The 16,754-nt window shown below is 38.1% G+C and overlaps 1 protein-coding gene across 1 annotated transcript in view; it reads right to left on the reverse strand.

Annotated features, from left to right (window-relative positions):
• The window catches only part of LOC124640696 (regulator of G-protein signaling loco), a 100,654-nt gene that overhangs the window by 1,271 nt on the left and 82,629 nt on the right, over nucleotides 1-16,754 (reverse strand). The window contains exons 4-12 of the mRNA XM_047178587.1: nucleotides 8,120-8,212; nucleotides 7,021-7,178; nucleotides 6,418-6,607; nucleotides 4,835-4,981; nucleotides 4,189-4,320; nucleotides 1,765-1,950; nucleotides 1,165-1,407; nucleotides 708-857; nucleotides 223-319 (exon numbers count right to left, since the gene is read on the reverse strand). Of these exons, the coding sequence (XP_047034543.1) occupies nucleotides 223-319; nucleotides 708-857; nucleotides 1,165-1,407; nucleotides 1,765-1,950; nucleotides 4,189-4,320; nucleotides 4,835-4,981; nucleotides 6,418-6,607; nucleotides 7,021-7,178; nucleotides 8,120-8,212 (1,396 nt within the window). The remainder of the gene's footprint in view (nucleotides 1-222; nucleotides 320-707; nucleotides 858-1,164; nucleotides 1,408-1,764; nucleotides 1,951-4,188; nucleotides 4,321-4,834; nucleotides 4,982-6,417; nucleotides 6,608-7,020; nucleotides 7,179-8,119; nucleotides 8,213-16,754) is intronic.

Genomic DNA, 16,754 nt, shown 5'->3' on the forward strand with positions numbered 1-16,754 from the left:
AAGTAGATATTTTCTAGGTATTTTTGTGCAAATTATAGGCTTATATATATTTAGAAATTAAAAAAACCTTATTGCGTCAAGACAAGAACTACTTTCTCAGCGCAATCTACTCTTGGTTGGCTCAAATAATTAGAATATTAATTAAACTAGTTATTGTAATACACTAACCATTAATTGGAGGGTTAAGTAATATGTTGATTAAACTAGTTATAATGTACTGACCAGGAGGGTGATGATGTAGCGGCGGGCCGGGTCGCAGCGCGGCTCGCACGCGGCCGGAGCTCGCGCCGCCGCGGCTGCTGCCGGCACTACCTACGCTCTGTAACAACAAAATATATAAAGTTTAGTACATGTTTAATTAAGGTAAATAATAGAAAGTGGGTCTTATATACCTTAACATCATGGACTAAAGCCCAAGTTTCTTAAAGCAACTGTTTAAGTGATAATTGCAAGTGACCTTTCATATTGAACATTTGTTTTAAGAAATGACGATGTTTATGTTGTAGGTGAACTTGGTCTATAGCCTGTGATGTTAAAGTTAATGTATGTTTAAGTACTTAAAAATATACATTTATTCAGTAAAAGATGTGTAATTGATCGGCATTTTCAAACAGTTGGCGGTGATATTTGGATAACAAAATCTTTGGCAGACGTTACGGGTAGTCAGAAGTCAGCTCTTTATGATATTAGTATAGATATTATGTTACCTGTTCGTCCTGCTGCTTGTCGTCGTGCAGTCGCACGGCGAGGTCGCTGAGCGAGTCGGCGTCGTCGTCGCGCGGCTCGGACGGGCCGGACGCGCGGTACGAGCCCGACTCGGACACTTCTACTATTTGTAGTCGGGCGCCGTCTAGTTCCTGCGATAAAGATTAAAGATTACAATAGGTGTTATATTTCAGGTAAATATGTGTTTTGTTTCATGTCTGAAGGCGTTTTATTTTGTGTCTCGGTGTTTTATTCGATTTTTCAAAGACAGTTTTGAATTTCGTCTTTGAGGGGCTAAAAAGGGAGATATTGATTTTCAGAACACCGAAAGCTGGTCTTAATTTACGAAAGAAAGTCCAGCTATTCATGTAAGAGTTTATGATTTTTATAAATCTTAGGTGGATAAAAGGGGGTAATTATTTCAACACTGATTACAAACTAATTTTCATCTCAACCAACCTGCATAATAGTATCAGGATGTAGCACAACGCCGTCCCTCAGCACCGCTCTATGTGGATGCGCACGCGCATACTTGGCGAGCACCGGGCGCAGCACGTGGCGCAGGCGCCGGGCGGCTCGGCACCGCACCGCCACGCAGCGTCCGGACAGTTCCAGTCTGACCACGCAACGACGCTCTACTACGGCCTCGCGACCGCTTAGGACTGTTGAGGGAGATGAAGGGTCTATTGTTGTTGTTGTGCCCTGGGGAGAGAAATGTAGAATTAGTATTTAGTCAGAAAGCATGATTTGACAAAAAAATTGTCTTTTTGGAAAAGTTTGTGTCATCAAAGTAAGCAAAGAAGAAATCCATCTTCATCTATTTAAAATCAAACTTATGTGTGTTCAAATATGATGAACCCCCGCGTATTGTAACTATTAGTTAACGAGATGTTCAGAAGCCAGAAAGTCTGACAACCAAGGGGTGTCAAGTTACCTAAGTAATTGGTTTGTGGAGATCAGATAGACTGTCGAACCATGTAACACACTGGTTCTCACCTACAACCAGAAAGACTAGAAACACCCAATATGCTTAGAAAACCACATATAACTCCTCCTCACCTGATTAGCATCCTTCAACAGCACATCATAGGTATTACACAGCAGATTCCTCCTCTGCAGCAGTCGGTCCACCAGCCTGGCGACAGTGAGTGCCGGTTCGACTCCCACCACGGAGGTAGCTCCGTCCGGGAGAACTACTCGGCAGAGCGCGCACTGACCGGGGGCTGATTGACTTGATTTTACCACCTGGTGAAGAAAGAGGTGTGTTCAGTTTATGTTATAAGAGGTGGGGGGAGGGGCAGGCTATAGAAAAGACTTGAAATGGCTGTTAACGCGGTCCTTGTCTAAAATACAAGATGGTTTTGAAGAAAAGAAAAACAAACTTCATTTACTATTCAAATGAAGTTTGTTTTTCTTTAATCTGCCTTAATAATGTTGCTTTTGCTAGACAGAAACAGTCTAACAAATAAACAACAAATAATAACAGTCTAACAGTTTGGAATAATAAGAAAATTTTATGTATTTCTATAGTTCGGCCATTCAGAGAATGCGTTCCTGACACGTCGCGATTGAACTGACGACGTAACTTTGCAATGGCGTTGCAGTTACGATAAAAATATTTTTGCTGGTTGTTTACCGTTTTAACAATTGAGGAGCATTAAAACAACATTATTATATCAATAATCAATGAATGTTATTACGTCGTCAGTTCAATCGCGACGTGTCAGGAACGCATTCTCTGAATGGCCGAACTATAAAATAAAACACATTAAGTCCATTGACACAATTTCTTTCAAAACTTTCCTGCATTACATCAGCCGACAATTTTAAACAATACAGAATAACTTCATGAATGAATTGGCGGACACAAACACAAATAATTACAGAGCAAACAATTAAACATATTTCAAACGCATCTCAGATAGTAATAACTAAGTATATATATATTTCTATAAATATACAATGTACACAAGTCTATGTACCTATGTATATATGTGTATTGTGTATATAGAGAGTGTTTGCAATAGTAAAACAGAGTTGTTTGTCCAATCGTGAGCGCGGCGTTAGGAGAACTTTCTGCTAAATCATCGTGAGAGAGATTGCTTCAACTAGTGATTTATGGTTACAGGTACATTTTATGAGTTGAATATTTTTGATAAAGTTTTCAGAGCTTCAGGGCGAAGCGGAGAAACCACCAATAGGATTTATTCAAATCTTGTCTCCGCCCACTTAATGGTCTCTCTTATCTTAGAAGAGCCAAAAGATACTTTAGCCTGAAAATATTTATAAAATTTTCTTCAAAATTGCATTTCTTTCAGATCAAAGACAATCGGAAATTCTAGATTTATTGACCTATTTTTAAATAAAGTTTTTGGACCACTTTTTTAACTGACATTGATTGACATATGAAAAACAAGACAAGTACATATGCGAATCTATACTTCCTACAAATCCAATAGCAATGATGACAAGTCCCTTTAGTATAGAAATTACGTTATTATTTGCAGAGTTAGTAACACAATAGTACGTTTGCTCATAAGTACAATATTTGCTCGATTTTATCGTGTTTTTCCGTAACGCATGTATTGCAACGATACGAGTGAGTGCATATTTGTATATTGTCAGTTTCACCATGTTAAATCATTTTATTTATATCGAGTATGTAGTTTATTATTTATAGGAATTGTTTCTTGTTTGTTTGCAGAGGAAGTAAACGCTATTGTTAGAGGTACTAAATTGTATTGCCAGTTAGTAAAAAGTGATTCGAGGTTTTACATGGCAAACTTAAGAATTCTATATATTTTGTTTGGATAAACCATTCCCTTTATTTCATGGAATTTATACATATAATGAAGGAATAAGTTACTATATAGAGCAATGCTTTTTGCAAAAGTGACAAGGGTCTGATCCTCGAAATGCAGAAGTCAATAATTTGGTATTTTTCTAAATGCTTATAAAGCTATTGAGTTTTAATAAAAGTTGTGTACCTATGAGTAAAGTTATGGCGCCAAAAGTTCCGGCGTCAAACGGCGCCATTTTTAATCACCACAGATACAAGATATATGAGTGTATGTTTGTATGTAGCGGACATGATAACAAGGCGGACAGATAACGAATTATTTGTGCACACTTTTGTAATTACAGCTCCTCACGATGTGTCCTTGCAAATTGTGTTGTGTTTGATTTATGGCGAAAGAACGTTCGAATAGGAAAGAAATGTTATGATAAAAATTCGAATTCACGCTTAGTTCGTGACTCACAACCTATTTTACTTTTTATCTGGGCAGCTCACTTGTATGGTGGGTTTCAATAAACTATCTACGTTTATATTTTACTGTTGTAGGATTATTTTTGTGATTTGTCTTGCAACAGTTGCTAGACTGTGACATTTTAAGTGAAGGACGGGCTTTTTCCGCCTTATATAATTTTACATTTTAAAAGTACATACAGCAAAAATAACTGAAGTATTATTATTGTACTTACATCAGTAACAACAGGCGGTTCACTCTGCTGCGTGCTATTAGATCTCTCTCGGCCAGTCCTCAGCTTCCACGGCAGTAAGGAACCGCCGCCACTGCGTCGCCGCTCTGACGCGTTGCTTGCCGATTTCTTTAACTGAAAGAGAAATATAATGTTAGTTGACAAAGATTTCTTTGACTAAGGAGTGACTTGAGTAATCATTAATTGTCTCTGAGTGCGTTTAGAAACTTTTACAAAGCAGCCCGTAGCCTGGAAGTTGGTGATTGATATAACCATACATCGGAGAGCACGTAAATGTCGGTCCTGCGCCTGATCTCTCTCCGGTCGTGTCGGATTGCCGTCCCATCGCGCTATGAGAGTGAAGGAATAGTGAGTGCACTGTGTCCAAGCAAATGTGCGTGCACTATAGTCATCAATGTGCAATGGTCATCATGCCGGACTCCCGAATCTGAGGTCCCGGGTTCGATTCCCGGTTCGGTCGACATTTGTGTGATGAGCATGCTTGTTGGCCCTGGTCTGGATGTTATAATATGTATATATGTAGCTATATGTAATTTATCAGTTATGTTAGCACCCATAACACAAGTTAACTAATAACTTAGCATGGGGCTAACCGACATTATTTATTTATTTATAGTATGTGTAGTACCTTAGTAGTATCGTCGTCCTGTTGTCTCGGCGCGTACGGCAGCGGCAGGCCGCGCAGCGAGGCTCGCGCACACTCCGCGTGCACGCCCGAGCGCAGGAAGCGCGGGTAGCTGTCGAACTTCATCACGTTGAAGATCTGCTTCTGAGCCTGCGAGGTGAAAATGAACTTTAGCTGTATGAAGATAAGGTAGACTTTCGAGCACATTTTGATGATTTGCTTCTGCGCCTGAGAGAGAAAAATAGACTTGAACTGTATGAAAATAAGATAGACTTTTGGTTACTCTTTTCGGTGAAAATAATTGTGAAAATATTTGGTATAGACTGTAGGAATTTGTTTGACATTTGTGTGAGTGACATAATTCGTTCTGGATGTTATTACAGCTGGTTTTATGTATGTAAATTAAAATTAATTGAGCAGTAAATAAAAAGTCGTGGTGGCCTAGTGGGTAAAGGACCAATCTCTCAAGTATGAGGGCGCGGGTTTGATCCCAGGTCAGGCAAGTACCAATGCAACTTTTCTAAGTCTGTATGTACTTTCTAAGTATATCTTAGACACCATTGGCTGTGTTTCGGATGGCACGTTAAACTGTAGGTCCCGGCTGTCATTGAACATCCTTGGCAGTCGTTACGGGTAGTCAGAAGCCAGTAAGTCTGACACCAGTCTAACCAAGGGGTATCGGGTTACCCGGGTAACTGGGTTGAGGAGGTCAGATAGGCAGTCGCTTCTTGTAAAGCACGGTGTGCTTTACAAGAAGCCCTTCGGTTCAGTTGAGTACCAACTCAGCTGAATCCGGTTAGACTGGAAGCCGACCCCAACATGATTGGGAAAAAGGCTCGGAGGATGATGATGAGTAAATAAAATACAAAATATTGATTTACGATTAATTAGGCGATATTCATATTGAAAAAAATCCAAGATTTGAATATAGTTTAGTTTAAAAACGCTAAGGCCCATTTTTCCATAACACATCTAGAAAAGATACGCTTGATAACAAAGATGTTACAGGTTGTAATATCAATTAGAAGCCGTTAAATGTTAACAGTTATAAATAATTCGATCGTATTACAAATTTCACGGCACACCGTAACGACGTAATATTGCGCAAACGTTGCGTTACGTTTTGCGCAACGGTTGTTGAGTAATAGCGCAAAACTGTTCATTATTACTGTTGTGCTAGTACAAGTCAGTATTGTACAATATTCCTTCAAAGAAGCCAGGAATGCAGATGAGACCAATCAGTACTAATATTATAAAGAGGTTTTTTACTTTTTGGTACCCCAAAAGGCTCCGAAATTATTGAACAGATTTAAAAAATTGCTCATGCTGATGGTATAAATATATGCACAAGAAAGACGTTATTCTTTTTTTAAGGGGTTCTTGCTATGGAGTTTGTGGCGCCACTTCTTCCCAGCAAAAACACTTAGGAAGTGATGAAGGGTGGGCGTTTAGGGGGCTGTCTTTTGTAATTTTTTTGACGTTCGAAAAGTGCTGTTTTGCACCAAGTAGGCCGCTATGGATCCGCGACGCCCCGGCTCGGTGTCACAGCAAAGACTGCAGTCTTCTTTAAAGTATTGCCTATTTACCTGTTGAAATAGGTCAGGTGGTGGTGGGTCAGCGGCCAGCAGTAACGCGGCCGCCCGCCTGGCTGCCGCGTCCACGTTGACGGGCTCGGGCGCCTTGTCCGCCAGGTGGCGCTGCCAGATCTCGGACGCGAGGGCTCCGCGACGCCCCGGCTCGGTGGTCGCGCTGTATTGCTCGCATGACCACCAGAAACTGTTGGGAAGATGTGGTAGTTAGTATGAGTCCAATAGAAATTATTTTTTTGCTGACTTTGATGAGCACTTTTGCTGGAATAAGGTCATATTTCTGAAGTTTTATATAAAGTTAGTATTAGAGATTTTTATAAGTAAGGCTGAAGATGTTTTTACGGTTTGACTTAAAGTGGAGTATTCGGTAATATGAGCAACTAATCTTGATTCACCCATTGCTCTACAAGAAGCAGTTATTTTAGAGTAGCTTGTTAAGAAAAAAAGTTCCTGATTTTTTAAATAAAAAAATATTTTTTATCTATTCTTTTATGTGGAATATTTGTACATTTTAAACTCAAATGCATGCTTACAATCACACTTAGACCCCCAAGGATCCTCATTTCACTTCAATCTGGAAACACAATCAGCAAGTCTCACCGTATATTCTCCGCAGCGAACTCCTTAGCGAGGAAGTGCGCGAAAGCCTCCGCCCCCGCCGGGTCAGCCAGCAGGTGCTCCAGGCCCAGGGACCAGCGGGACACGTTGGAGCCCCCGCCTGTAGAGCTCGACACCTGAGTGGAGCCCTCGCTCATTTGCTGGGGAGAGAAATATGGGAGTTAGATAAAGTAATTAACCGGGCAACCCAATACCCCTTGGTAAGACTGGTGTCAGACTTACTGTTATCTGACTACCCGTAACGACTGCCAAGGATGTTCAATGGCAACCTTATCACAATAGTGGAATATATGAGTTGGATTGGTAAAACTTTACCTACTTTGTCTGTACTTTAGCTATTTACTTACAGGGGTTTTTAATAGTAGTTTCATTAATTGCTCCATAAACGAGAAAAAAGTAGTAGTAAAGATATGTCGTGGTGGCCTAGTGGGCAAAGAACCAACCTCTCGAGTATGAGGGCGCGGGTTCGATTCCAGGTCAGTTAAGTACCAATGCAACTTTTCTAAGTTTGTATGTACTTTCTAAGTATATCTTAGACACCAATGACTGTGTTTCGGATGGCACGTTAAACTGTAGGTCCCGGCTGTCATTGAACATCCTTGGCAGTCGTTACGGGTAGTCAGAAGCCAGTAAGTCTGACACCAGTCTAACCAAGGGGTATCGGGTTGCCCGGGTAACTGGGTTGAGGAGGTCAGATAGGCAGTCGCTTCTTGTAAAGCACTGGTACTCAGCTGAATCCGGTTAGACTGGAAGCCGACCCCAACATAGTTTGGGAAAAGACTCGGAGGATGAAACGAGAAAAACGACTGATAATGCCAAAAAAATGGGTCTATTTTACGGTAAGAATAATTTCTCTCGTCTTAACACGTGTCCATTGCTTAAACTAATTGTCTTGACAATTGAAACCCACCAAACCTTAAGAGTCATCAACCAACCATCCAAAAAGAAAAACAATGCTTGTTTGAATGTTGACCAGTTGCAATAGTACGGTTGCAACAGGTCAACATTGAAACAAACACTTCGAGAACATTCCAGCCCATATGTCAACTATGTATAAACAATAATACGTTTATTTACATACCTTGTTGTACATAGTGCGATGTTCGTGGTGGCGGTAAGAACTGCCTGCGCCGCTGCCGGTCGTCCACCGACGGAAGGGGGATGACTGCTCGCTCTGAAACAAGGAAACAAGATTCATCAGCATCTGGTTAGCATTTTCCTAACCCTGATGTAGCTAAGTACCAGTGTACTCTACGACCAAGTTACCCAGGCAACCCCTAAGTAAGACTGGTTATCAGACTTTCTGGCTTCTGACTATGATGATAACGACTGGCCAATGGTGACCAAATGAAAGCCGGGCAGACCAATTTATCGTGCATTCCGAAACAAGGAGATACTCGTCATGAAAAGATGGTCCTCCATCCACGGATACACGAGCTTCTCAATAGACAATACTCATGTGAAAAAAAACATCATATAAAAACAATTATCTATATTATTTATGATATCTAGCGAATTGAATAGGATAATCGATATTTATTGTGTGGGATTTTATGGTTTATATATACTTATGTCATTCATTATCTTGAATATTGTTTATTTGAAGTACATACATCCTTTGATGTGGTATTTTTCTAAATATTTAGATATGACATCGGAAGTTACCGTGTGATTATAATAAGCTAGGGAACTAAAACTTTTATTTATTTATCGTGCTTTTAAAAAGGTGGGGTTTCGAAAAAAAATCCACATCCACTGATCCGTGTAATGATCGCGGCCATTTTTAATTCGTTTCAGCCTGACTGGTGTCAAGAGCCCCTTTTTAATTCTTTTTTGAGTCATCAAATTTTCACATTTCGTACCATTCTATTGCTAGAACTGTACTAAGTATTGTGCATTTCACAATTTGAACTTTTACATTTTTATGACCTGCGTGGGAGCACTTTTTCTGTTCAATGTCGTTTTGATTATATTTATGTGTAATTTAGCTGAAGAATGGACAGTTAAGTAGTTTTTGTGAAGTTAGAATTACACCATTCTCTTTTTAATCTAGAGGTAATATGAGTAACATTATGCAAACCCTGAGAAGTTACAGCATTCTAGAAAAGTTAGGTGCTCCTGCGCAGATAAAAATATACCACATAAAGGAGCTATTGCATAAATTCAAGAGTAACATTATCATATATATACATAAATACATAAATAATCAGAAGACAGAGATTAGCACACTTAAATAAACAGAAACACTTAAATAAATAAACTAGAAATCAAATATGGAGCCAGTTTGTGATAGTGTTAAAACCTCCTTGGATATATAACTCCATTGATTGACAGCTTTTAAATTTAAAGGCTATAGGTATAGGTATTTCTACAACCCAATTGATGTCTTTACAGGTAAACAACTCACGTCAGTATATTTGAGGGAATCATCACAAAAACCACGCCATATATTCGGTTCGATCATACTTATTGTAAACCACAAACCATACATGCAACAAATTTTCCCTATTTTTTTCTTGAATGAAATATTTTACACTAAAATAATACAAAAACAATACAGTTAGGCATATTACCTACTGTATTAAAAACTGAGAAAACCGCAAGGCTGAAACTAGAACGGAATAGCTGTGGTTTTGTGAAATTCAGATGAAATCTATGTCATTCACCAAAAGGGTGATGCTTACGTTCTAAAGAATGTCACGAGTCATGAGTTGGAGTATTTTAAACGTAATGTTTGTTAGAAACGTGATTTAGGGCTGCTATGTCTTCAAATTCTAACTAAGAAGTTAGTAAGAATCAGTCCATATTCGCCTTGAGACTGTTATTAATGCTTCCACCTTTTAGCGCGAGAGACCATCGCACAACGCACAAGAGCAAATTACAAAAAAAATGAATGCCTTATTTTAAGCGACGACAGTTTAAAGAAGATTTTTGGTTCAACTTAGGCAATATCAAAATTGAATTACCTACACATGAGACCCAAAATAAGTTAGTACCTACTTAATGTATCAGTCTTTTCAAGGATTCAGATCCAATTGATGAGGTCAGTCCATTCCTCAGTTCCGTCCCGCATTGAGAATGCAATTGAGCGTAGGCGACGCGTAACGTCCGAGGAAGGACTAAATTGATCGTAATTGGGGATATTGCCGCGCCCCCACTCGGCAATGGGGACCATTGCTCATCAGGATAGGCACTTATTTAACTGAGGATTTCAATAATGTATCTATCTGTCGATTTTATTACTGGAGATAGAATTTGATATTAAATCCATATGAGTAATGTCGAATTCCCATCTCTAGCACGTAATCAAGTCAAAAGATGGATGGTTATTGAAATTATTTTAATAAACTAGTTTTTCCAGTATATAGATTTGACGAAATCACAAATGTCAGTATAAGTTACTATTTTGAGTTTTTCCTTAAGGATAACCCATAATGATTAAGAAATGGCTTGTTTCTTTAATATAACTTACAATTATAGCTGCATAAGCTGCTACTTATATTTAACTTAATGAAGTAGATAAAACTGCAGCCAAGTCTTAGTACATTGGAAGTTTCTTAAAAAATCTTGTAGTAAGATTCCGTCAACCCTAAAAAACTATATCTCCAAGCGTATATTTGCTGAAGCAGACCTGACAAACTGACTGACAGACAGTCTGTTTGCTGTTGAAAACCCAACAACTGACAACCAGACGAGATAGTCAGTATGAAGAGTGATGCAAAGATACAGCACCACGCGTTCTTATAGTGAATTGGGTTACAGGAAAGTTTCGTCAAGTCATTGACCTTGGTAATTTTGGGAGAACCCAGTTAGAACATACAATAGGGAGAAAAGATGACTTCGGAAAGCCTACTTTGCCTTTTATGATGCAAGAACGTTAGTTTTTTCTGTGTGAATTGTAAAAATAGACAGGGTGTCTGGTGGTGACTTGTGGATTTTCTATAGTCTTCGATATCTAATACCTACTTAAGATAAGATTTTGAGATAAGACAAAGTTTTTCTAGAACAGTATATGAAAATTCATTTTAAGGCTTGAGGCCACAAGGTGCCCAAGTAGGCATGTATAAGGGGCTTAACATGAGCCCATTCACATTTCACAGTCATCAATGCCTTCTTATTAATGAATTGCTAATGGTAAAACCCCTTTCATTAACTCGGTATGACGTTAAACCATCAGATGGCAGACATTTCTTGAAAGGAGGTACACATGTAAGTACACAATGTACTGAATTAAATGCAGTCATAGGATCTCGACCCCATGATGACTTGAAGTTACATAATTATTTAATAAGATCATTAACAGAGCGATGTACACATGTATCAACAAGATGATTAAATATTTCCGAGAAAATCAGAGAAGATGAGATTTTCCTCGTGAAATTAATTACATAAAATCTGTATGTAATTGTGTAAACTTCTGAAACACGGTCATCGGAGAACGTTCAGTGTACTAATATTTAGTTTGTAATTAATAAGTCTAATGGATATCTGAAATTTTCCGAGAATTGTTTTAAAACAGGAAACTGATATATTGGGGAATACTATACTAATACAAAGATAAAGCGCAATAGAAACATAAATAAATTACCTCTTCTTTATTGTCCGAAGTGTACCATACAACCATCTTCAACCACTCTTGGAATACAAATCAAACAGCATACAAACAGAGCACAGGACCCAAGAAATCTAAATCACAGTCCAACACTCTAACTCGAAATCTTAAATTAATTCCAAGGCAGAATTCTCGAGGCATCCGTGTGAATTCCGAAACACTATTACTTTCAAGTGTTGCAAATTATACAGAATGTACCGTAGATAGTAGATTCGGAGGTTTTAATCACAATATTGACGAGGTCGCAGTGACGGATGGTATGGATGCTACCGTTCGCGGTGACGTCCAAATGGCTACTGAAGTTGTTGCGAGTATCGAGTGTGGCGGGACGTTGACTGTCCCCAGTCCCGACTGTAGTCGCCTCATTGCTGATACAATAGGCATTATAATAACAATACTTGTGCCAAACAAAACAGTTTCCGGAGCTAGTCGCGGTGCAAGTTTAATACATTATGTATTTCTAAGACCTTGCTTATTGCAAGAACTATTGAGGTAGGAACGTTTTTTTAGTTGTCATCTAAAGTCAAATTTTGCCTAGTTATTGTTTAACTACAACCATGCAATAGTCTAGTTATCAACGGTTAAAAGTGGCTACAAATATTTAGGCAAAGAAAAAAAGAAAACTTTTGAGGAATTCAAATATTTCGAGCGGCTCACATTGAATAAGATATTTTGTTTCAAACTCTATTCAAATAGCTATTTGTAGAATCAAAATAAAACGTGAAACGTGTTCTTGTTGATAATAAACGGAAGGAATGTGAGGATTTTCAGCGATACATCTCAAGCCGTGATCCAAATTCATAAATACTCTTGTTTATAATCCACATATTTGCTTTCAAATAAAGATGCAACCTCATTCCGGCTGTAAATCTTCAAGTATTTAGAATTCTAGACTAAACAACGTGTTAATTAATCGTTACGTTGTATTGCAATTTACCATTAACTTCCTCACTTAGTTTTACAATTAAGGATACCGACGTATGATTCAGTTTAGTACGCATCAAAATCGCTGCAGCCTTTAGCTTGAACACTGACGCAGTAAAATCGCGTGTCACGGCATAAAATGCGTAGTTAAGCCAAAACAGTATAGTAGTATCAATCCTGGCTATCAGCCATGTCTTCGAAACAGTAAGCATTGTGAACCAAACTCGAGGACAAGACCTACATACTGTCCTAACTGATCTAGAACCAAATCGCGTGACGTTCTGACATACTACACTATCTGAGTTTGTTTTCCGTAGGTGTCGTGCGACTAAAGGATTAACTAAAGCCGATAGGGATTCTCTTCTATCCGTAAACTGACTGATACTGGATATAAAACCTAGTTACTGATAGTAAAGGTCATGCAGTGTTTTGTTTTGAAAAAATTGTAACTGCAATAGAGGAAGCACATGAAAGTGATAAATATGAAGATGTCAACAATAGGAAAGACAAATCTGTTAATAAAACAATACCTAACAAAGATTTCCTTGACGTGGAGGTGCATTATAATGACTTTAGCATGGAACAGTCGTATGATGCTATTGACAATCAACATTCACCTATTGTACAAATTATATTAGTGCCATTGATAGTCCGTAAACACGCAGGCGTTGTACAAATACGACCAGTGAATAGCCGAGTGACGTCGGCTGCATCGACTAGTGCATTCGATCACGTTGCAATCAATATGGCGTGTCGCAGGATGCAAGTTAGACGGTAATAGAAACGGAATGCTAATATTTTCAGCTTGATGTGAATAACTACAATTCCTTTCTTTGTTTGTTTTATGAATTATTTGTGGAAAGACGAAGGATTGATGTTATTAAAGTTCCTTCGAGAAGATTTACAGAAAAATTTTTGGGTCAAATATGGCAAACTTAGAAAGAAAGAAATCCTATAATAAAAATGACTGTATAAGATTCATTTAAATAGCATAACAGCTGTAGGAGAAAGAATAATTTAACATAATACGGATACGGACAGAAATAACTTAGTTTTTTTTTACCTGGCTCATCATGAACTATGCTATGTATATCACGTGGATGTACGTAAAAATTTCAGAGGAGGTGCTACAAGAATCAATATTATAATTTGTCCCATCCTTATTTTGTAATCCTGCGGTTGTGTATTCGTAAACAATGACCAATTGATGAACCTGACTCACTCCCGACCCCGATACGCTATCAACTTGTGAATGAGCTGTCATTTGTCTCCCACTGATTTATTATGTAGCGGCAATTTGTTCATAATAATTATTTATTGTCTTTTCTATATGTTGTAGTTCATTTGAACCTCTTCCTATCTGGGACATCGCATTGTTTCTTACCTTATTAAAATCTAAATCTACGTCAGCATACTATTTAGAAATGGTGTCTTCAACTAACGAAACATTGTATGGTTTATTATGATTATTAATTTCGGGAACATTGAATCATAACAAACTAATATTGAAGTTAAATTCAAAGAAATCACGAGTGCGGTTAATGGTAAGAGAAGGAAAATAATTGTAAAAACTTATAATGAATTCAGTGTTTATTTAAATATTGTTCGTTATTATTTATGCGTATTTCATTCCGAGTACTAAAGTTAAATAAACAAGTCATTGATTCCTGAAACTGAAACCATTTAGGTTATGGATTGGAGGATAAATATATTTTGTAAATATGACAAACTTCAATGATCTGCCTTGTGGCCACGTAGGTAAAGATTTAATGCATGACGACGAATTTAGTTCCTAACTTATGCAAGTCGTAAAATACACAACTTTTATGACAGCCACGTTGATGAAAACACTGTCACGCTTGACCCTGCACTGCAGGGGTCAAGTTAAGGACTCACGTCTTTAAGTTCAACAGTTAACGACCATGATGATCTAACATATGTAACTGATTATATGAATAACATATTACCTGTTTCTACATCATATCATGAAAACAACCCAATCGTTAAATTAACTGGGACAAGTCTAACCCGGATAGCAAAACTACAGGATACAGTATCAAAACAGCTTACGATTAGCCTGAATAGAACAAAACTACAGGATGTTCTAGATCCAAACAGAAAGCTATAAAGGCTACATTTATTTGCAATTGTGTCATTTCTGTATAAATAAAAAACATGTCAACGAAATATTGGGAATTCGACGTCATTACGTCAATGGCTATTACTGCGTATTGACCTCTTGGTTAAGACAATACGTTGACACAGGTACTTATTTTGTTGACACAGGTTTCGGTGAATCCGGAATCAAAGCGATGGAAACAAAATTACGTATTGTAATCTGTGCATGTATCAATATTATTATCACTACTATCAACATGTACCCGTCAATTGCAGCAAAGACGTCTGAGGACTCTTCAAAATCATGCGCATAGCAACATTTAGTCTCTAAGCTACTGAATTTAGGAATCCAATCGGCAATTTGACCGGTTAAATTAACAAGACAATATTAGAAGACAATATGAATACTAATGTCGGCAGATTCGTACCAGCTTTAGAACAATACATTATATAAGAAGGATTTGCTAAAAGAACAATGGTAAGACAATTGTTGCTACATAATTTTCCGCTACAACGAGGCGACAAGAAAATACTCGTGTATTCAAATGAGTCCTGAATCTGGTCTTGAAGCGAATGCGTCTCGCACGTTTTTCTTTGTCTTCAAACTAATTTGGTCAATTTTAATCACATGGAAATTAATAATTTACAGTATCGAGCAACCACTGAGACACTAATCTAGTTTTTGAGTTTGTACAAGAAAATGACTATCATTACACGCGTTCAAAATTTCAAAGGCCCGAAAAAAGTGATATCTACTCCATACAACTTTAAGCCAACGAATAATATATCAATCCTGGTGATGGATTACTGAACGCTAGACTTAAACATAATATAAAACCGAACCAGATTACATCAGAGAAAACTTGCCAAAGAATTGATATAAATTCCGTTCACCCAACCGGGTCTTTACGATCCATAAAGTTTATCCCAAAAACAATGTTGTAATGACATAAAACATAAAGCTGACGAAGAAGCCTGGACGTCATTGAAACCGGTCATAAACCCTGGAAACGTACGAATACGAACATCTTGGAATCATTCGCCAACTAACTAGAATTTCATGGGGTCACAGGTTCCAAATTAGAATCTTTATTACTTGAATGTAATTAAACCATTGACGTCCGTTGTACGTCTATAGAATACAATATACGTTCAAGTACCAAAACAATAAAAGAATATGGTTTTGTTAATCATTTTCGGCGGAATTAACGATGAAAAGAATTTTAACGCTGATTCGTTAAGCCTTGGAATTCGCGCTCAAATTGACAGATTAACAGACTGTAAGTTAATTGCCTTAAAGCCTGAAGGCACTTAATTTCAATGACAAGAGCATACAATCAGATAACATTGAAATGCAGAATGCAAATGAGGTTTTAAAAGTCAAACAGGGAAAACTCACAATGCGCAGCAGTTTGGCGATGAACCTCTCACATACTTCGGTAGGCATGTTAACACAATCACTAAAGATACTGTGTAAAAATAAACTAAAACTTGAAGATAAAGGTTTGGATCGCGAGTGACGCATGCGCTTCGTGCGAGTGTTGCGCGAAGACTGAGCCGAACGCCGGGAGCGCGTAGGTGCTGTACTGTAGGTGGTTTAATTATTCATATCAGGTGAACTGTTATCAGGAATACCGCGTCACTGAAGATCTTCTCTAGCGGAACAACAGCGGGGTGAGCAGATATTGATTGTTTTACGCAGAATTCTAGATTAGCCAGTACAGATTGAAATCGCAAATCCAAGAGCAATGATTAGGATTTGGGAAATTTTAGCCTATCGGTGTGACTAAAAATAACTGATATGCTATTTTTAATCCGTTATTCACCGGTTATTTATGTTGTTATTTTTAGGCTGCTGTTTCGAAATAGCTGTCAGAGTGTTTACGTCAAAAATGTTGGGTCTGTGATTCACATTTGAAACATCCCGAGATTTTGCTGATAACCTATTCCGGCAAAGATTCGGAGGACGTTGGGTAAGGTTATTTTTTATGAGAACGCCGAAAATACCACGAGTTTATTGTTCCCCAATGGGCAGATGGCGTGGCTTGCTGCTAATGTAAAT

Source organism: Helicoverpa zea, chromosome 21 (genome assembly GCF_022581195.2).
Source record: "Helicoverpa zea isolate HzStark_Cry1AcR chromosome 21, ilHelZeax1.1, whole genome shotgun sequence".
Taxonomy (NCBI): domain Eukaryota; kingdom Metazoa; phylum Arthropoda; class Insecta; order Lepidoptera; family Noctuidae; genus Helicoverpa; species Helicoverpa zea.